The sequence below is a fragment of the Diaphorina citri genome, unplaced genomic scaffold (genome assembly GCF_000475195.1).
Source record: "Diaphorina citri unplaced genomic scaffold, Diaci psyllid genome assembly version 1.1 scaffold929, whole genome shotgun sequence".
NCBI lineage: Eukaryota > Metazoa > Arthropoda > Insecta > Hemiptera > Psyllidae > Diaphorina > Diaphorina citri.
The window spans coordinates 91,819-113,901 of NW_007378360.1; the positions used below are offsets into that span (position 1 = coordinate 91,819).

Below are 22,083 nucleotides of genomic sequence, written 5' to 3' on the forward strand. Positions count from 1 at the left end.
ATTTTTTTTTCCCCCCCCCCCCCCCATTTTTTTTTTCCCCCCCCTTTTTTTTTTTTTTTTTTTTTTTTTTTTTTAATTCCCCCATAGGTGAAACATTGTACAAAAAATTCAATACAGGGGTAAGGAAGGCTGGGTGGGAGGATTGTCACCAAAATATCACCTCTCTCTCTCTCCCTCTCTCTTTCACTCACCTTTCCCTTTCTACCTAATTGCCCCTTTCTCCTTCTCGTTCATCCCTCTCCTTCCCTCTACCATTTTTCTCTCATTTCATCCCAGTCCTTCCCTCCCTCTCTATTTCCTTCCCTTCTTCTCTGTCCATCTCTCTCCCTCTTCTCTCTTTTTCCTCTCTTCTTCATTCTCCCAGTTCCTCTCTTTCTATTTTCTCCTTTTTCTCTCTCCCTGTCCGTTTTTCCTCACTTATTTCCTCTCTCCTTCCCTCCTCTCTCTCTCTCTCTCCCAATCGCCTGCACCCATTCCTTCCCAATCGTTTGTACCTGCTCTCCCAACTTGTGTACAGATTTTTAGGGGATGGGGTCATTTCCTCTCTCCTTCCCTCCTCTCTCTCCCAATCGCCTGCACCCATTCCTTCCCAATCGTTTGTACCTGCTCTCCCAACTTGTGTACAGATTTTTAGGGAATGGGGTTCTAAATATTATTGAAAACATAACAACATATCGACGGGATACGGGATACCCATTCCAACTGCTAACTGATGTTCCCTATATTCTGTCCGGCTACCGAGGCTATTTGTCGACGAAAATGTGCATAGAGAGGTATGTTCAACAAGAACCCTTTATGGTCTAGTGGGTATCACACTAGGCTTGCACTCCGAAGGTTCCGAGTTCGATTCGCGGTGTTTTATTTGTTTATTGTTTTATTTTCTTTATTTAATGATAACAAATACAGGAGGATCCTTCCTACCCCTATATTCTGTCCGGCTACCGAGGCTATTTGTCGACGAAAATGTGCATAGAGAGGTATGTTCAACAAGAACCCTTTGTGGCCTAGTGGGTATCACACTAGGCTTGCACTCCGGAGGTTCCGAGTTCGATTCGCGGTGTTTTATTTGTTTATTGTTTTATTTTCTTTATTTAATGATAACAAATACAGGAGGATCCTTCCTAGTCCTTCCCTCTACCATTTTTCTCTCATTCCATCCCTGTCCTTCCCTCCCTCTCTATTTCCTTCCCTTCTTCTCTGTCCATCTCTCTCCCTCATCTCTCTTTTTCCTCTCTTCTTCATTCTCCCCAGTTCCTCTCTTTCTATTTTCTCCTTTTTCTCTCTCCCTGTCCATTTTTCCTCACTTATTTCCTCTCTCCTTCCCTCCTCTCTCTCTCTCTCTCCCTCTCTCTCCCAATCGCCTGTACCCATTCCTTCCCAATCGTTTGTACCTGCTCTCCCAACTTGCGTACAGATTTTAGGGAATGGGGTTCTAAATATTATTGAAAACATAACAACAATAAATCAAGAATAATAATAAACTGAATATTAAACAAATTAGGTAGGTACATAGGTACTGATTTTCTCTAATCACTACGGGCTACAAAATTCCCGGAGGGACGGACCCTGCTTGTTCCTCTCTTCTTCATTCTCCCAGTTCCTCTCTTTCTATTTTCTCCTTTTTCTCTCTCCCTGTCCATTTTTCCTCACTTATTTCCTCTCTCCTTCCCTCCTCTCTCTCTCTCCCAATCGCCTGCACCCTTTCCTTCCCAATCGTTTGTACCTGCTCTCCCAACTTGCGTACAGATTTTAGGGAATGGGGTTCTAAATATTATTGAAAACATAACAACATATCGACGGGATACGGGATACCCATTCCAACTGCTAACTGATGTAATAGGGTGCTATAAAAACAGTTAGGTACTTTAGACTGCTAAGTCAGTGGCGCTTCCCAAACTGAGCTACTGAAGCAACGTTGAGCGTGGTTGGTATCCTGCTGGCTTTTCTCGGAACCAGTCTTTCGTGGAAGCGCCACATACCTACCTACCTGTCACTATATCGACATTGATGAAATCCAAATTGATAATAATAATAATAATAATAATAATAATAAAGATCGGAAGAGCGGTTCAGCAGGTCTATTTTATTTTATTTTTCCCGTTCTTAAGCTGAATTTCCTAGGAACATTTAAAGGGTTATAACAGGTTTCTAATTCCAGCCATAAATATCAGAAAGTCTAATAGTACTAAGGAACTTTTAAAGGGTTATATCAGGTTGATATTCCAGCGATAATGTCAGAAAGTCCAATAGGTTACTAAGACCTTAGCAGTTGGAAGGTTGTTCTTCTACACACATCAAAACCAAAAATTATATTAATTTAATCATTTTCGATCAGTAGGTTAATATTAGATAAGGTAGGGATGTAACTTACCCTCTAAAAAGTATATATAATATATATAAGAAAAAAAACACATTAAACATGAATAAATCCTTCACTGATGTTTTAAACCCATTAAATCAGGAGCTTAAATAATTTAAAATGATTAACCCAGTGAAAAATCATTATTGAAAATGTATTTTTTTCATTAAACGTTAATTTTTCATTTCATTTATTCAAATAATATGAAAGCTTCGATATTTTTTTTATTGTTCTCGATCTCTCCTCCCCCTCTTTTTCTTTGTTCTCGCTTCATATCCTTTGTTCTATTGTTTTTTTATTAGGTATTTTTTGTATTTGAATATTACTTACTGTTATTTTTTTAACTTCCAATTGATTAGAATGGTAGATAAATGACTAATACCTAATGTATGAGGCATCAACCCCCACCATATTCTGATATTCTATTCATCTATTGGAACAACCTTTTTTGTAAACCCACCGAGATAGGATTACCGTAATGTTTCAGTATCTAGATCTATAGTTATGTATGTATCAACTTTTTTCTATCTCCAGTAAATCAAGAAAAAAAAAAAGAAAAATAATAACCTTTTTTCCCATTGGTTTCAACAGCTCCAATTTTCAAAGATATGCCATTTATTACGTTGAAACTCCACATACCTACCTCTAATCATAGTAATAGTACCTATCTGAGTGAAAGCTCGATATTGAAACACCATCTAATTAATTACCCATAACAAATTTGAAATTTCCCATCAAACACACACGAAATTATCGACAGCAAAAGCAACACAATAACGAAGCAATAAAATTAATGAATTCGGAATATTAATAAATCCTAATCTTCCCAGGGAGAAACGTAATTAGGAAAACAATGTTTTGAAAAATCTATTTGGAAAACGTAGAACTAATTAGGCTTGATCTAGGCTTTAAGTAATGCCGCGGTTTGTATGTAAGCTTTACTGAAAACTCGCTGTTGAGTTTTTCATTCAGTGAGTTATAGGTAGGTATTTTATGTATGAAACTCTCGTATAATGTATGAGAGAGTATTTGTTTCATACTGGGTGACACTGATACTGTACTGGGTGACACAGGGTGAAACTGTAACCAAAGCAGAGTCTTGAGAACTTTTTACAATTTTAAAATTTTCAAACTTAACTTCAGTGGGAGGTACAAGAGGACTCTGATTGTTATAGTTTCTCTCTGTCAATAATTTTCAATGAAAATCAGTGGAGATGCCAAAGAACTATTTCTGATTTTAGAAATTATTGCAGATGCCAAATAACTATTTCGGAAATTTCGAATTAAAAAAATAGTGGAGATGCCCGATACAGTTTTATATTTTTCAAAATTAGTGGAGATGTCAAGAGCACTTTTGTCTTCTAGCCTTTTATCTAGTGAAAATCTGGACTGGAGTTGGGTGCCTATCTTCTTTTACAGTCATATTTTTCAACAGTTATGTAGCTAAAAGTCTTGAAGCGGAAAGTCACAATTTTCTTCAGTAATAGAATAAACCTTTTGTTGGAATAAAGATCTATCAGTGACCAACTGTTTACGGCGTCCTTTCAATTAACGAAACACACATTGTGTTTGTTCCCCCTGTATGCATAAAATTTACCTTTTTCCATCTAAAATACGGCGAAATGTTTGTCATTTGAAAAGATATTTTTCATCATTTTCTAATCTTCAAAAGCGATATTAGTGGAGATGCCCGATACAATTTAAATTTTTCAAAATTAGTGGAGATGTCAAGAGCACTTTTGTCTTCTAGCCTTTTATCTAGTGGAAATCTGGCGTTGGGTACCTATCTTCTTTTACAGTCATATTTTTCAACAGTTTTGTAGCTAAAAGTTTTGAAGCGGAAAGTCACAATCTTCTTCAGTAATGGAATAAACCTTTTGTTGGAATGGTGGACTATCAGTGACCAACTGTTTATGGTGTCCTTTCAATTAACGAAACACACATTGTGTTTGTTCCCCCTGTATGCATAAAATTTACCTTTTTCCATCTAAAATACAGCGATATGTTTGTCATTTGAAAAGATATTTTTCATCATTTTCTCTCCAGAATTAATTAATGAAAAACAAGGAACAAGAGGAATTGGCTTTATACCTGCAGGATCATGTAATAATGTAATTTGGACATTCATCAAAACTATAATGAGATGGGAATTAGGAGTTTTAATGTGAATTGCGAAGCGGGTTTTGTTCGGTTTTAATTATCTGGGTTTTAAGCCTTTTTAGTTTTGCTCGCGAAAAGCAAGATTAATTGAAAATTAATAATAAAACCTTGCGTGTTTCGCTAATGTTGTTCGCTAGAATAAATACCTATCTATATACCTATGTATGTTAATGTAGGTATACGGCTATAGGTATTTATGTTTGTATAGGTACCTACCTACAGCTATGTAGGTGTGTAGAGTTGTACCTACCTAGAACTTACAAGCCCTTTTGACGAGTGAGACGAATAGTGTCTTTCCCAACCTCATAATCAAGATGGGTGGTTTACAAATTTTAGCAAAATAAGAAATGACCTACAGTACACAATTTCTAGCAAAATTGTCAAAGAAAGGACAATTTTGTGGACGGGGATGGCGGATAAATACTGTAGCAGGGCCCAAAGTCTGACATCATCAGAACCGAAGATAGGTATTGGGCCCTGCTACAATACCTATCTACCTATGTACCTATGTTAATGTAGGTATACGGTATACGGCTATAGGTATATGTTTGTATAGGTACCTACCTACAGCTATGTAGGTGTGTAGAGTTGTACCTACCTAGAACCTACAAGCCCTTTTGACGAGTGAGCCGAATAGTGTCTTTCCCAACCTCATAATCAAGATGGGTGGTTTACAAATTTTAGCAAAATAAGAAATGGCCTACAGTACACAATTTCTAGCAAAATTGTCAAAGAAAGGACAATTTTGTGGACGGGGATGGGGATGGCTATCTATGTATTGGAAATATTTTCAATAAATAATAGTATATTTATCTACTTTTCCATCACTGACGGCTATAAGATCTATTCGAAATATCTTCAATAAAACACACTATTATCTATTTCCACAAATTATTCACATGGATAGGTCCTGTCCATCTAAATGCCATCAAAATCGAAACTCAAATTGACATTATCATTAATTTGTTAATACAACTCAAAAAAAGTAGGTAGGTACTTAATTTAGACTTCGCGCCGACTGAAAAGTCCCTTTTTACAACAAAATCTGTGGTGAGGCCCCCAATCTTTTCTAATTTTCTCAAACATCAGGTTAAATTATCGGGCCGCGAAATCAAATCAAAGTTAATCAATTTGTAATCTCCTTCCGTCTATCGGGTCTGGGGTGCACCTACTCAAATCAGTAACGCACTGTTGCTTCCTAAATAAAAACATTATTTGTTTTTTCCTACCCTCTTCCTCGTTCATTGAAATTGGCTTTTTTACTCCTAACAAAGTAGAATTAAAAGAGCTTTCTTAAATTTAACAATATCTACCTACTTATTGCTAACTCCGCAAAGATACACAACACATACAACCCCCTTCCAGCATTGTCGATAAATCGACCAAGTTCCTCCAGCAAAAAGCTCTTCCCAGAGTTTCAAAACTTTCTGGAGCGAGGGAATAAATCATCCCCATATCTTCCCAACTCCCAGACCATCTCAAAAAATTTCCCTCCCTCTATTTGTCTTAGTTGATATCAAGCACCATTAACTTTTCCTTCTTATCCACTCTTTTTCCCCTTCTCCCTTTTCCCCTTTCTCAATTCTTTCCCTTTCTCCTCAGTTTTTTCTCCTTAAATACACGTTTCTCATCCCTCCATTAGTAAATCTCCCTTTTCCCCTTTCTCAATTCTTTCCCTTTCTCCTCAGTTTTTTCTCCTTAAATACACGTTTCTCATCCCTCCATTAGTAATTTCTCCCTTTTCCCCTTTCCCTTTCTCAATTCTTTCCCTTTCTCCTCAGTTTTTTCTCCTTAAATACACGTTTCTCATCCCTCCATTAGTAAATGGGGGACGCACGCTTAGTTTCAATAAATGGTACCTATTATTTACTTAGGTTCTCTTAACTCGATTCTAATTTGTTTACCTATACTTGAGTTGTGTTGAGCAAATCCGGGAGGAAGTAAGACTTAAGTTAGGGCTTAGGATGAGCCATTTGTAGGTAAGTAGGTAGATAATACCTCGGTATTTAGATATTATCAAAACTCATGAAAATGCCCACATAATTATCATTGATTCAATACCGACGGTCCAGACTAATCTTGATTCAAGTTGTTTTCTGTCAAATGATTTGTGGATAACTTTGGTCTTCAACAGATCCAAATAGGTAATGAGTCTAATGAGCTAAGATTTTCTTTATTATTATTATTATTTTTATTTATTTTTTTTTTCATAAAAAGCCTGCAGCCTGGTTTAGCTTCATTAAAACCAGGCTTGTTAGACTTAAGTTAGGGCATAGGATGAGCCATTTGTAAGTAGGTATATAGGTAATACCTAGGTATTTAGATATTATCAAAGATCAAGGCAGATGTATGTACATAAATATCAAGATCAAGATACATAAATATCTACTAACTACTTGCATTTTTAGTATTGCTATACATAGAGTTATAGAGGTTCTCTTCTAGCTGTTTTAGGTTACGGCCCCCTGTTGATGATTGATCCGCCTACTATGATGAAAATAATCCACTTAATCTTAAGGTACCTACCAACTAGACAATCAAAGGTAGGTATAGCCTAATTAGTACATGGTGTGAAAACTCATGAAAATGCCTACATAATTATCACTGATTCAATACCGACGGTCCAGACCAATCTTGATTCAAGTTGTTTTCTGGCAAATGATTTGTGGATAACTTTGGTCTTCATCAGATCCAAATAGGTACCTAATGAGTCTAATGAGCTAAGATTTTTTTTTTTTTTTTTTTTTTTTTTCCAAAAAACCCTTTCAGCCCGTAGTTTATTCGATCTACCTATTTTATTTAATATTCAGTTTATTATTATTCTTGATTTGATTTTTCGATTTTACTTTCATGTAATGATTTAAAATCAAGACTAGAGCCCGTTCTCCCTTGATTCCCAATATAATGTTTAAGTCACCCATCCATTTATTGGCCTTCCTCGGCGTAGCTTAACATGGGTAACGCTAAAACCGGTCTTAAATTGACAGACAGACCGACAGACGACACCGAAGCGAATACAACAGTCCGTCCACTATACCTTTTATTGTTACTTACTATTGTAATTTAGTAAAGGAAGGACGGACTAAAAACTATAATAGGTGCGTAATTCAAGCAAAAACCGGCGAAAAAGGACCGGTAATGTATAAACGGTGAAACACGAACAAAATCATCAGCGGCCGAAGCAAAAGAAGGAGGGAAGTGTGAAAAACGGCCTTTGTGTTCGGTCCAAAGAGATAGGGTTGTAGGGCCGGAGTTGGAGGGAGGAAAAATAGACGAAAGAGGTCAGAGAGAGAGAGAGAGAGAGAGAGAGAGAGGGAGAGGGGGAAGGCAATAATTCATTTTTCTCTTTCATACCTATGTAGGTATTTTTTTAAAATAATAATTACAAAACGATGGCATAGTGAGAAGAGAAGAGAGAGAGAGAGAGATGGGAGAGGAGAGGAGGAAGGAAAGAGGTATCATAGGGGGATAGAGGCAAGAGGTAGAAGAAGGGAGAGAGGGAGGGAATAGAATAGTGGGAATAGAATAGTGAAAAGGGAAAAGAAAGGCTAGAGAAAGAGAAGGGATGGAGAGAGGCAATGGAGATAGAGAGAAGGACATAGTGAAAACGGGGAGATACTGGAGATAGCCTATTTAGGAGGGAGAAAAAGGGAGAAACGAGGGAAGGACTGAGTGAGATTTATATCAGGGGGGGATTAGCAGGTGTTTTACAATATCGGCCATGTTGACGCGAAACTTTAGGGGGATTCGCCTCATATCCTTTGTTCTATTGTTTTTTTATTAGGTATTTTTTGTATTTTGAATATTATTACTGTTATTTTTTCAACTTCCAATAATTGATTAGAATTGTAAATAAATGACTAATACCTAATGTATTGAGGCAATCAAACCCACCATATTCTGATATTCTGTTCATCTATGGAACAATCTTTTTTGTAAACCACCGAGATAGGATTACCTATAGTGTTCAGTATCTAGATCTATACCTAGTTATGTATCAATTTTTTTCTATCTCCAGTATATCAAGAAAAAAATAACCTTTTTTCCCCATTGGTTTCAACAGCTCCAATTTTCAAAGATACCTATGCCATATATTACGTTGAAACTCCACATATGTAGGTACCTCTAATCATTTTTGATTACCTATTACCTATCTGAGTAAAAGCTCGATATTGAAACACCATCTAATTAATTACCCATAACAAATTTGAAATTTCCCATCAAACACACACGAAATTATCGACAGCAACCCTCTCCTCCCCCTCTTTTTCTTTGTTTTCGCCTCATATCCTTTGTTCTATTGTTTTTTTATTAGGTATTTTTTGTATTGAAATATTAACTAAGTATTACTGTTATTTTTTTAACTTCCAATTGATTAGAATGGTAAATAAATGACTAATACCTAATGTATTGAGGCAATCACCCCCACCGTATTCTGATATTCTATTCATCAATGGAACAATCTTTTTTGTAAACCACCGAGATAGGATTACCTAATGTTCAGTATCTAGATCTATAGTTAGGTATGTATCAATTTTTTTCTTTCTATCTCCAGTAAATCAAGAAAAAAAAAAATAACCTTTTTTCCCGTTGGTTTCAACAGCTCCAATTTTCAAAGATACTATGCCATTTATTACGTTGAAACTCCACATACCTACCTCTAATCATAGTAATAGTACCTATCTGAGTGAAAGCTCGATATTGAAACACCATCTAATTAATTACCCATAACAAATTTGAAATTTCCCATCAAACACACACGAAATTATCGACAGCAACCATTGGTTTCAACAACTCCAATTTTCAAAGATATGCCATTTATTACGTTGAAACTCCACATAGGTACCTCTAATCATTTTTGAGCACCTATTTATACCTATCTGAGTGAAAGCTCGATATTGAAATACCATCTAATTATTTACCCCTAACAAATTTGAAATTTCCCATCAAACACACACGAAATTATCGACAGCAAAAGCAACACAATAACGAAGCAAATAAATTAATGAATTCGGAATATTAATAAATCCTAATCTTCCCAGGGAGAAACGTAATTAGGAAAACAATGTTTTGAAAAATCTATTTGGGAATATTAATAAATCCTAATCTTCCCAGGGAGAAACGTAATTAGGAAAACAATGTTTTGAAAAATCTATTTGGAAAACGTAGAACTAATTAGGCTTGATCTAGGCTTTAAGTAATGCCGCGGTTTGTATATGTAAGCTTTACTGAAAACTCGCTGTTGAGTTTTTCATTCAGTGAGTTATAGGTAGGTATTTTATGTATGAAACTCTCGTATGATGGTAAGCTTTACTGAAAACTCGCTGTTGAGTTTTTCATTCAGTGAGTTATAGGTAGGTATTTTATGTATGAAACTCTCGTAGGTATAATGTATGAGAGAGTATTTGTTTCATACTGGGTGACACTGATACAGAGGGTGAAACTGTAACCAAAGCAGAGTCTTGAGAACTTTTTACAATTTTAAAATTTTCAAACTTAAATTCAGTGGGAGGTACAAGAGGACTCTGATTGTTATAGTTTCTCTCTGTCAATAATTTTCAATGAAAATCAGTGGAGATGCCAAAGAACTGATGTATGAGAGAGTATTTGTTTCATACTGGGTGACACTGATACTGTACTGGGTGACACAGGGTGAAACTGTAACCAAAGCAGAGTCTTGAGAACTTTTTACAATTTTAAAATTTTCAAACTTAACTTCAGTGGGAGGTACAAGAGGACTCTGATTGTTATAGTTTCTCTCTGTCAATAATTTTCAATGAAAATCAGTGGAGATGCCAAAGAACGAGGGAAATTATAACAGGAAGAGGGAAATTATAAAGGCTGGGGAATTTTAGAGGGAGAAAATGATTTAGGAGGAGAGTGAGGAATAATATAACCTGTATTGTATTATGTAGGTAGGGACGTTATAGTATCTAAGTAGATATTAGTAGATAAGAGATATTAGTAGATATATTTATGCTTATAGGGAAATTTAACTTGTAACTTGTACTTTAAGAATCGGATCAAAAACTTAAAATGTTGATACTGAGGCCAAGATCAACTTAATTTTATAAGTACAAGTTGCCTACTTTCCTATCTACATTAGTATAGGTAGGTAGGTACCTATTACCTATGTTTTCATGTACCTACCCAAGTGCGTGCTAACTAAATACTACCTACCTCAACTACCTACAGATTTTCCGTTCATTAATTTTATTATTTCATCTATATCAGCTAGTTTTTATTGCCATCAGTTAGTAGATAAGTAATATCATTAAACTCTAATGATCTCATTGATTTCAAGTCTGTCATGTGTCATGTGAGTGTCATTTATTTTGCACCCTTGAGCAGAGCTAATCAAAGTAGAAACCTTTGTCATGTAACCCTTTCTGGCCCGCGGATAGGCATCTACTTAACAATAAATTTAGAAGCCCCCAACTAAAATAACTGAACGAAAGAACTGATGAGATTAAAATCGGAACACAAAGATCAAATTTAATCAGATTGCAGTGACAGAGAGCTTAGGTAAATAGCCGGTGCATCTTTTTTTTTTTTTTTTGTACTTATGCTTATAGGGAAATTTAACTTGTAACTTGTACTTTACCAAAAATTCAAGGTAGGTAGGTAGGTATAGGGGTCAGATGGTCACCATCCAGGTACTAAATACGCGGAACGTTACTTAACTTCAGTGATCCGTGAGAAACTGGTGGTTCAACATGCTATAATTCCAAATGAAAATACTCGTTTTGACAAATCCCGGGTAAAATTACAGTGTTGCCAACGAGTACCACACGCTTAGCGCGATCTTAGGAAAGACCGGTCTTACATCTCTCGGACTTGTTTATAAATACCATTTTATTTTGAACGGGCTTAGAACGTGCTTACCTCTGAGTTTGTTTTTTCCCAAGTGCATTCTCAGAACGATCTGAAGAACTTGTTTATAAATACGGTTGTAAGAATCGGATCAAAAACTTAAAATGTTGATACTGAGGCCAAGATCAACTTAACTCTCGTATTTATGAACAATTTTATAAGTACAAGTTGCCTACTTTCCTATCTACATTAGTATAGGTAGGTACCTACCTATTACCTATGTTTTCATGTACCTACCTAAGTGCGTGCTAACTAAATACTACCTCAACTACCTACAGATTTTCCGTTCATTAATTTTATTATTTTATCTATCAGCTAGTTTTTATTGCCATCAGTTAGTAGATAAGTAATATCATTAAACTCTAATGATCTCATTGATTTCAAGTCTGTCATGTGAGTGTCATTTATTTTGCACCCTTGAGCAGAGCTGATCAAAGTAGAAACCTTTGTCATGTAACCCTTTCTGGCCCGCGGATAGGCAACTTCTTAACAATAAATTTAGAAGTCCCCAACTGAAATAACTGAACGAAAGAACTGATGAGATAAAAATCGGAACACAAAGATCAAATTTAATCAGATTGCAGTGACAGAGAGCTTAGGTAAATAGCCGGTGCATCTTTTTTTTTTTTTTTTTTTTTAACCAAAACCTACCGATTTTTCAAATTTGTGATTTTGCATTTAGCTTGCGTGTTGGATTCGCGTTAAATTTTGAAAGGTTTGCCCAAGTTTAATGAAATTTCTCAAACATGTTCAACACAATCATAGGTAGTGTCAAATTTCTCATTTTATTTTGAACCCAAATACCTAGAAATTGGGTCGACTCTTTTTTTACTGAGAAAAAAATCTAATTTTGGACAACCCTGATTGTGTTTTCCGCCCGTGGCGCGGTCCATTTAGTGTCATACCCCATATCTGGGAGGTACAAGAGGACTCTGATTGTTATAGTTCCTCTCTGTCAATAATTTTCAATGAAAATCAGTGGAGATGCCAAAGAACTAGGTATGTCTGATTTTAGAAATTAGTGCAGATGCCAAATAACTATTTCGGAAATTTCGAATTAAAAAAATAGTGGAGATGCCAAATGACTTTTCCTAAATCTTCAAAAGCGATATTAGTGGAGATGTCCGATACAGTTTTATATTTTTCAAAATTAGTGGAGATGTTTTGTCTTCTAGCCTTTTGTCTAGTGAAAATCTGGAGTTGGGTACCTATCTTCTTTTACAGTCATATTATTCAACAGTTATATAGCTAAAAGTCTTGAAGCGGAAAGTCACAATTTTCTTCAGTAATAGAATAAACCTTTTGTTGGAATGGTGGACTATCAGTGACCAACTGTTTATGGTGTCCTTTCAATTAACGAAACACACAGTGTGTTTATTCCCCCTGTATGCATAAAATTTACCTTTTTCCATCTAAAATACGGCGAAATGTTTGTCATTTGAAAAGATATTTTTCATCATTTTCTCTCCAGAATTAATTAATGAAAAACAAGGAACAAGAGGAATTGGCTATATACCTGCAGGATCATGTAACAATGTAATTTGGACATTCATCAAAACTATAATGAGATGGGAATTAGGAGTTTTTAATGTGAATTGCGAAGCGGGTTTTGTTCGGTTTTAATTATCTGGGTTTTAAGCCTTTTTAGTTTTGCTCGCGAAAAGCAAGATTAATTGAAAATTAATAATAAAACCTCGTGTGTTTCGCTAATGTTGTTCGCTAGGATAAATACCTATCTACCTATGTATGTTAATGTAGGTATACGGCTATAGGTATATGTTTGTATAGGTACCTACCTACAGCTATGTAGGTGTGTAGAGTTGTACCTACCTAGAACCTTGCTCTCTCTCTCTCTCCCTTCCTCTCTCTCGCTCAAATGATCGTCTCTTTCAAGTTAATGTGAAAATGATTACTCTAGTTTTTTATCAATCATCCCCTCCTCCACTTCTCCCGATCTGTCTGTCCTTTTTATTTTGATAAAAATGATATATATTTATTATTACTATTATTTCTAGAGTTTTGAAAAAATTGGCTTTTTTACTCCTAACAAAGTAGAATTAAAAGAGCTTTCTTAAATTTAACAATATCTACTTATTGCTAACTCCGCAAAGATACACAACACATACAACCCCCTTCCAGCATTGTCGATAAATCGACCGAGTTCCTCCACAGCAAAAAGCTCTTCGCAGTTTCAAAACTTTCTGGAGCGAGGGAATAAATCATCCCCATATCTTCCCAACTCCCAGACCATCTCAAAAAATTTCCCTCCCTCTATACGAATAGTGTCTTTCCCAACCTCATAATCAAGATGGTTGGTTTACAAATTTTATATCAAAATAAGAAATGACCTACAGTACACAATTTCTAGCAAAATTGTCAAAGAAAGGACAATTTTGTGGACGGGGATGGCTATCTATGTATTGGAAATATTTTAAAAAAATCATAGTATACCTATTTATTTACTTTTCCATCACTGACGGCTATAAGATCTATTCGAAATATCTTCAATAAAACACACTATTATCTATTTCCACAAATTATTCACATGGATAGGTCCTGTCCATCTAAATGCAATCGGGAATGAAACTCAAATTGACATTATCATTAATTTGTTAATACAACTCCAAATAAGTAGGTACTTAATTTAGCCTTCGAGCCGACTGAAAAGTCCCTTTTTACAACAAAATCTGCGGTGAGGCCCCCAATCTTTTCTAATTTTCTCAAACATCAGGTCAAATTATCGGGCCGCGAAATCAAATCAAAGTTAATCAATTTGTAATCTCCTTCCGTCTATTGGGGTGCACCTACTCAAATCAGTAACGCACTGTTGCTTCCTAAATAAAAACATTATTTGTTTTTTCCTACCCTCTTCCTCGTTCATTTTACAGGAAGAAATTTCATCCAGGGCCGTTAGGTGTTGGCCCCGGGGCTGCCCTGCCCACTCAGGCTGCATGGGTGAGGTCAATTGTGAGTAGGCTACTAGCTTGTTGCCGAATGGAGGGTAAAACCCCGTCACTAAAGTCCTTAGCAGTTTACACGGAGACATTGATAGATAAAAATAGAGTTTTCATAGCGAATATCTTCCTAGTGACCCAAAAGACCCAAAAACAACCCCACTTGTGCATGGAGGTGGGGGTGAAAGAAATTGAGGTAGGAAGGGCGGGAGAGAAATAGAGGTAGAGAGAGGGGAGAGAAATAAATGGAGGAGGGAGGGAAGAAATAGAAGTAGAGAAGATGGTGGGTAATAGAGGTAGATAAGGAGGGGGTGAAAATCGAGGTAGAGGGGGGTAAGTTTTTGGGGATCTTTTTGGGTTTGCATTTCCTATTCTCTTTGCTGAGAGGGGTGGGGAAGTATGAAGGTATTAGGTAGAGGATTTTTATGTGTTATTTATTCTACAATTTTCTTCTCCTTCTTCTTCTGCTTCTTTCTTACCCTATACGTGTTTTAAACCTACCACCACCCCCCACCTCGGCTTGTAATGTAATATTGGTTTTTCATAGAAAATCATTGTCATAGGCATACATGGAAGATAAATAATACCTATTTAAAATTATTGTTTCCATTGTGACTTTCTGACTTGTGGCCTTTGAGATGTGCAATGAATTTATGACTTTATTATCAACATAATAATAGGCAATAATCTTTGGGGTGCATTAAAATTCCTCCAAATATTTTTTTCAGGGTCATTTTCGAGTTGCATACAAAACACGAATCATCATCATCATCATCATGGTAGCGTCTTCTGTTCAGAAGGTTGCTTCTGTTGGTTAGTAGAAAAGAGGGAATCTAAAAAGAACACACAGGTGTTAGTTACGAATTCGGCGTCCTATCGCACCGAACGTACCAACTTCCAGAGAAGGTTGGGCTGAGTAAAATGAACAAGTGAGGCCCGTCCCTCCGGGAATTTTTCGATCTTGGTTAAAGAAAATCAGTATTTATGTACCTACCTATTTTGTTTAATATTCAGTTTTTATTATTATTCTTGATTTGATTTTTTTTTTTTTGATTTTACTTTCATGTAATGATTTAAAATCAAGACTAGAGCCCGTTCTCCCTTGATTCCCAATATAATGTTCAAGTCACCCATCCATTTATTGGCCTTCCTCGGCGTAGCTTAACATAGGTAACGCTAAAACCGGTCTTAAATTCACAGACAGACCGACAGACGACACCGAAGCGAATACAACAGTCCGTCCACTATACCTTTTATTATTACTATTGTAATTTAGTAAAGGAAGGACGGACTAAAAACTATAAATAGGTGCGTAATTCAAGCAAAAACCGGCGAAAAAGGACCGGTAATGTATAAACGCTAAAACACGAACAAAATCATCAGCGGCCGAAGCAAAAGAACGAGGGAAGTGTGAAAAACGGCCTTTGCGTTCGGTCCAAAGAGTTAGGGTTGTAGGGCCGGAGTTGGGGGCAGGAAAAATAGACGAAAGAGGTCAGAGAGAGAGAGAGAGAGAGAGAGAGAGAGAGAGAGGGGGAAGGCAATAATTCATTTTTCTCTTTCATACCTATGTAGGTATTTTTTTTAAATAATAATTACAAAACGATGGCATAGTGCGAAGAGAAGAGAGAGTCATTTTTCTCTTTCATACCTATGTAGGATTTTTTTTTTTTTAATAATTACAAAACGATGGCATAGTGAGAAGAGAAGAGAGAGAGATGGGAGAGGGAGGAGAGAGGAGGAAGGAAAGAGGTATCATAGGGGGATAGAGGCAAGAGGTAGAAGAAGGGAGAGAGGGAGGGAATAGAATAGTGAAAAGGGAAAAGAGAGGCTAGAGAAAGAGAAAGGGATGGAGAGAGGCCTTGGAGATAGAGGGAAGGACATAGTGAAAACGGGGAGATAGCCTATTTAGGAGGGAGAAAAAGGGAGAAAAGAAGAGGGAAGGACTGAGTGAGATTTATATCAGGGGGGGATTAGCAGGTGTTTTACAATATCGGCCATGTTGACGCGAAACTTTAGGGGGAAGCTGGTGTGTGTAGGGTTGCCTATATCTGATGCTGTGTGTTCTGTGTACACCATCAGTACAGTGTACAAAAGTATGTTTCTTTGTAGGTATACCTACCTACACCAGTTCTATGTACTTCAGTGTGTGTTCTGTGTACACCACCATCAGTTCTATGTACACGGTGTATGTTTCTATGTACACTAGTATTTTTCTATTTACTTCAGTATGTTTCTATATGCACCGGTTGTAATGTACACCAATATGTTTGAAAAAGTCTGATGTACACTGTGTAAGTTTTCCCATAATATTGTAGGACAACTACACTACTCGTTCAGGACAGCTACACGTGAGTTAACGTGACGTGATAGTAACGAATAAAGACTTCAGGTAACTCACCCTCACTCGCGCCTCCGTGTAGGTACTGATTTTCTTTAACCACGATTGAATAAACTGCGGGCTAAAAAGTTCCCGGAGGGACGGGCCCAGCTTGTTCCCCTAAATATGGAATTCGGGAGGGGGAGAGGGTGGAAATATGGCAGGATGGGAGAGAGAAAGAGAGGAAAGCTGAGCTTGTGTCTCGAAATTTTCAGTAGTGAAAGAGGGAGCGAAGAGCGCATGATCGAAAATTCTCCCTCGACCCATCTTTTCTCCCTTTTTCCCTCGACCTTTCTCCCTCCTCCATTTTGGTGTAGCATCATCCCCAAGGGGAAGAGATGGGATGAGGTGGAATTTCTCCCTCCCGTCTCCTGGTTATTTTGTTGTTTGCTTTTTGTATAAAGATTTATCGTCGTATTTTCTTCACTGCATGTTCGCTAAGCTGGTGTGTGTAGGGTTGCCTATATCTGATGCTGTGTGTTCTGTGTACACCATCAGTACAGTGTACAAAAGTATGTTTCTTTGTAGGTACCTACCTACACCAGTTCTATGTACTTCAGTGTGTATTCTGTGTACACCATCAGTTCTATGTACACGGTGTATGTTTCTATGTACACTAGTATTTTTTTAATGTACTTCAGTATGTTTCTATGTGCACCGGTTCTAATGTACACCAATATGTTTGAAAAAGTCTGATGCACACTGTGTAAGTTTTCCCATAATATTGTAGAACAGGTAATCTCGTTCAGGACAGCCACACGTGAGTTAACGTGACGTGATAGTAACGAATAAAGACTTCAGGTAACTCACCCTCACTCGCGCCTCCGTCATCTCCCACCTGCTCTCTCTCTCTCCCTCTCTCTCGCTCAAATGATCGTCTCTTTTCAAGTTAATGTGAAAATGATTACTCTAGTTTTTTTATCAATCATCCTCTCCTCCACTTCTCCCGATCTGTCTGTCCTTTTTATTTTGATAAAAATGATATATATTTATTATTACTATTATTTCTAGAGTTTTGAATTATTCATGACTACGATGATGATGATGATGATGATGATGATGATGATGATTTTTTTTTTGCACATTTAACATTTTCTTTCGTAAAATGGTAAATATATTTCTGTATCTAACAACGTCTAGCTGTATCTATTTGACCGACTGAGTTGATACTTAGTTACCTACTTTTCTGGGTCAAATTTTACATTTACACCGTAGTGGTGTAGTGCTTACCGCGCTGCCAAGGAGGATTTCGGATCTGAAGTTTGGTGGTTCAAGTTCAAGTCAAGTCATAAAATTTATCGAGTTGTATTGGTCGGAAAACAGGCCAGAAATCACTTTTTAGTCCGTCCTTCCTTTATTATTACAATAGTAATAAAAAAAGGTATAAGGGACGGACTATTGTATTCGCTTAAACAGGCCAAAAATCACTTTTTTGGACTCAGAAGGCCCCAAAAATAGATATTTAATGCCTTTTTTTTCCCCCCAGTCAATCTCTGACGCATGTAACCATTGAGAGAGCACGGTTAGCAAATAACACACAACCCAAAACGAAATGTTAAACACGATGTATTACACTGATAAGAACTGATAAGGGAACGCCGGGTCACACTCGGGACAGATAGGAACCCCGAGTCAATATTGAAACAAAATCGTCTATCTGTATGTACCTAAAGTGTAGGTAGGTATGTAGGCTGTACATAATATGTAATACCTATCTATGGTCTAGCTAGAAGTAGGAAACATCATCTTGGAGAGAGAGAGAGAGAGAGAGAGAGAGAGAGAGAGAGAGAGAGAGAGAGAGAGAGAGAGAGAGGGGGTGCCACAAGATACTAGGTTCTTAGAACAGATCACTCAATCTTGTCAGACAAGGCAAATATTGGACCGTTTTATCTGTAGCTCGCTTTGGAATCAGGTGAGTCAACTCAATTTGGTCCTGAGGAATGGAAACTATGCCAGATAACAACACGATGGTATTTCCTAGCTCTATTTACATACGAGTGTTACTAGAATTATTGAAATCGTGCAAGTAGCAACCATTTTTAATGTTTAAAACCCTTATCTTGGCAGAGATTTTTTTCGTCCTTTTTTGACGTAATTCTTCATGTGAGTCTAGAGTAATTTGTGTGAACATCACGGGATTCAGACTTATACAGAGTTGTTCCTCAGACAGTTCACCAGAGGTTCTTTTTTGTCATTTCTAAAAATATTGACGAAGTTTGTCTGCAGATGACATTTACCTAAGTGTTGCAATTTGGATGTATCCATATGGATACAATGCCACAAGATAAGGATATCTTCTATCCAGCGGCTATTGCGTGCTGCTTTTCCAAACCTACTCAGACTGGTCAGGTTAATGTCGACTAATCCAGGGTAAAATCCCTATCACTAAAGACCTCAGGAGCAGTAATTTTTAATTTTAAACCTCTAAAAATTACTATTCTTAGTTAGTTACCTTTATTACTCTCAAGGTGTGTTCACACATAGTTGACCGGCCATCGATAGACGTCGATCGATTTCGACTGACACGTCTACACTGCCTCGACAACGTAGATTGCCCTCGCCGATCGACAGCCGGTCGACCATGTTTGGGCCCACCTTTATACCTATGAGCTATGATCCTATGACATAAATCATTGATTTAAATTCCCACGTACCTTTCCTATCCTTTGATCTAGTTGAATTCCTATTGGTAAAGGATGATAGTTGTGAATGATCTAAGCCTGACATCACATGGGGGGAGTTTTCCCGGAAATCGCCTGATTCTGCCCATACTGAAATCAAAAGCAAACGGATTTTTCTTCGTTAATGAATTGAAAGTAAAATGAAAATCGCGACAAAATTTGTCATTTGCGAAGTAGGTAGGTAGGTACCTACTTTGGTACACAGAGTAGGTAGTTGAAAAATAAAGGTGTAAAAGGTTAAGCAATATTTGTAACTAAACGCAAAGTATGTAGAATAATTATTTATATTTACTTTCTGATTCATGACACTTTGAAAAACAAACATTTAAATACCTACTTATAATAATAATTGAATTATTCATAGTAAATACCTATGTAGGCTTTTGAATGAATAAAACTTTTCGAAAGAGATTTATGTGAAATTAGTGGAGATGTCAGGATTACCAAAGTTGATAAAGTACGTATAAACAGAAAGCAAGTAATGAGCTACGTTTCGCAGGTGACAAAAAGTCTGAAGGCAATCCTTCTTAAAATAATCATTCAGAAATGATTCACATTTACCTACATTTTATTCGTTCAGAAAACCCCCACTCTTTAAAGTCCGCCCTCTCCAAAGATCATTACAGAAGTCAAATAAATCTGGTACTGCACTACCTTCAGTATCTTCACCATAATAGTGACATTTCACAAGAGAAGAAGCCGAGGTTCGATGGGGAGAATGCGACCTGGGAAGAGAGCATTCGGAGATGATAGTTTTTGCAGGCCACCTGACCCTATTTAAATTAGGAAGTTGTACGAGTAAGCGTGGGTTTCTCTAAGCGCCTCCGTCAGATTGGTCCACATGGCAATCTCCTCCCGCGTCGACATATCCGGATACCGATTCCGCGCAAACGTCGCCTCCAACTCTTGCAACTGTTGCGACGTAAAGTGCGTCCTTTGCCGTCGCTGTCGCTTCGAGTTTTTCGTGTTCTTGGAGTTCGAACTGGAATCCTTGGCTGAGGAGTCTTCTATCGAGTCGTTGTGGTTGGACAGTTCGGTTTTGATGTTCCCAATGAGAGGTTCGATGGGGAGAATGCGACCTGGGAAGAGAGCATTCGGAGATGATAGTTTTTGCAGGCCACCTGACCCTATTTAAATTAGGAAGTTGTACGAGTAAGCGTGGGTTTCTCTAACCTACTTTTTATCTCCTAACAGCCTGTTAGCTATTAACAGCCCTCTTAATCCTATACAAATCAAATGTAACTCACAGACTGTTAGCTTAACAGGCCTTCCAAGAGCTAAAAAAGTAGTGTTGAAATCTACCCTAAGTATAATTTATACATAAGTTGATAAATTTGATTTGTTCGATAGATATTAGTATCTACGAATTCTTCTTATTAGAAGTTCCTACATTTCTGTCAGAAGGGAAGCAACACCAAAAACTAGTACCTATGATTATTTTCAGATATATCTAGGGTTCGATGGGGAGAATGCGACCTGGAAAGAGAGCATTCGGAGATGATAGTTTTTGCAGGCCACCTAACCCTATTAAAATCAGGAAGTTGTACGAGTAAGCGTGGGTTTCTCTAACCTACTTTTTATCTCCTAACAGCCTGTTAGCTATTAACAGCCCTCTTAATCCTATACAAATCAAATGTAACTCACAGACTGTTAGCTTAACAGGCCTTCCAAGAGCTAAAAAAGTACTGTTGAAATCTAAATGTAACTTACAGACTGTTAGCTTAACAGGCCTTCCAAGAGCTAAAAAAGTACTGTTGAAATATACCCTAAGTATAATTTATTATACCTACATAAGTTGCTAAATTTGATTTGTTCGATATAGGTATGTACATATTTATATTAGTATCTACCAATTCTTCTTATTATTAGAAGTTCCTACATTTCTGTCAGAAGGGAAGCAACACCAAAAACTAGTACCTATTGTTATTTTCAGATATATCTACCTACTATTATAATAAATCATATATTATAATAAACCTACAGTACAGGTTAGCATATCCCCTGTTATCAACACAAGATAGTCAAATACCAACGTCTTGTACCGGAATACCATTCGATAAAGAGAACATTGTGTTTACTAACAAGACTAAACTATGCGCCTCCACAAGATACTAGGTTCTTAGAACAGATCACTCAATCTTGTCAGACAAGGCAAATATATAGTCAAATACCAACGTCTTGTACCGGAATACCATTCGATAAAGAGAACATTGTATTTACTAACAAGACTAAACTATGCGTCTCCACAAGATACTAGGTTCTTAGAACAGATCACTCAATCTTGTCAGACAAGGCAAATATTGGACCGTTTTATCTGTAGCTCGCTTTGATACCGAGGTACATATGTAATATGTAAGTTCTAATCTATAGAGATAGAAAACATCATGTTGGTATAACATATATTATTATGTACCTGCCTACAAATAGAAAGAGAGAGAGAGAGAGAGAGAGAGAGAGATGTTTGTGGTTCGTTTCCAAGTCATGACAAAATAAATTAAGTGAAGTGTAATAATCGGGGAACGACATTTGTGACAGGCACTTGTGCTTAACAGATCAATTATTATTACAATTCGATTTTTTTTTTTTTTATTCCCAAATAATTTTACGAGTCAACTTTTTGGAGCCAAAATCAAATGTCAAAAAAATCACCCCAGAGCTGATTGAGAAGTTGACGAAAGA

At 36.9% G+C, this 22,083-nt stretch overlaps 1 protein-coding gene across 1 annotated transcript in view; it reads right to left on the reverse strand.

Moving 5' to 3' along the window:
- LOC103513136 (pituitary homeobox homolog Ptx1-like) overlaps window positions 1-22,083 on the reverse strand; it is a 56,135-nt gene that overhangs the window by 9,058 nt on the left and 24,994 nt on the right. The window contains exons 6-7 of the mRNA XM_026826424.1: window positions 20,227-20,483; window positions 17,534-17,545 (exon numbers count right to left, since the gene is read on the reverse strand). Coding sequence (XP_026682225.1) covers window positions 17,534-17,545; window positions 20,227-20,483 — 269 coding nt within the window. The remainder of the gene's footprint in view (window positions 1-17,533; window positions 17,546-20,226; window positions 20,484-22,083) is intronic.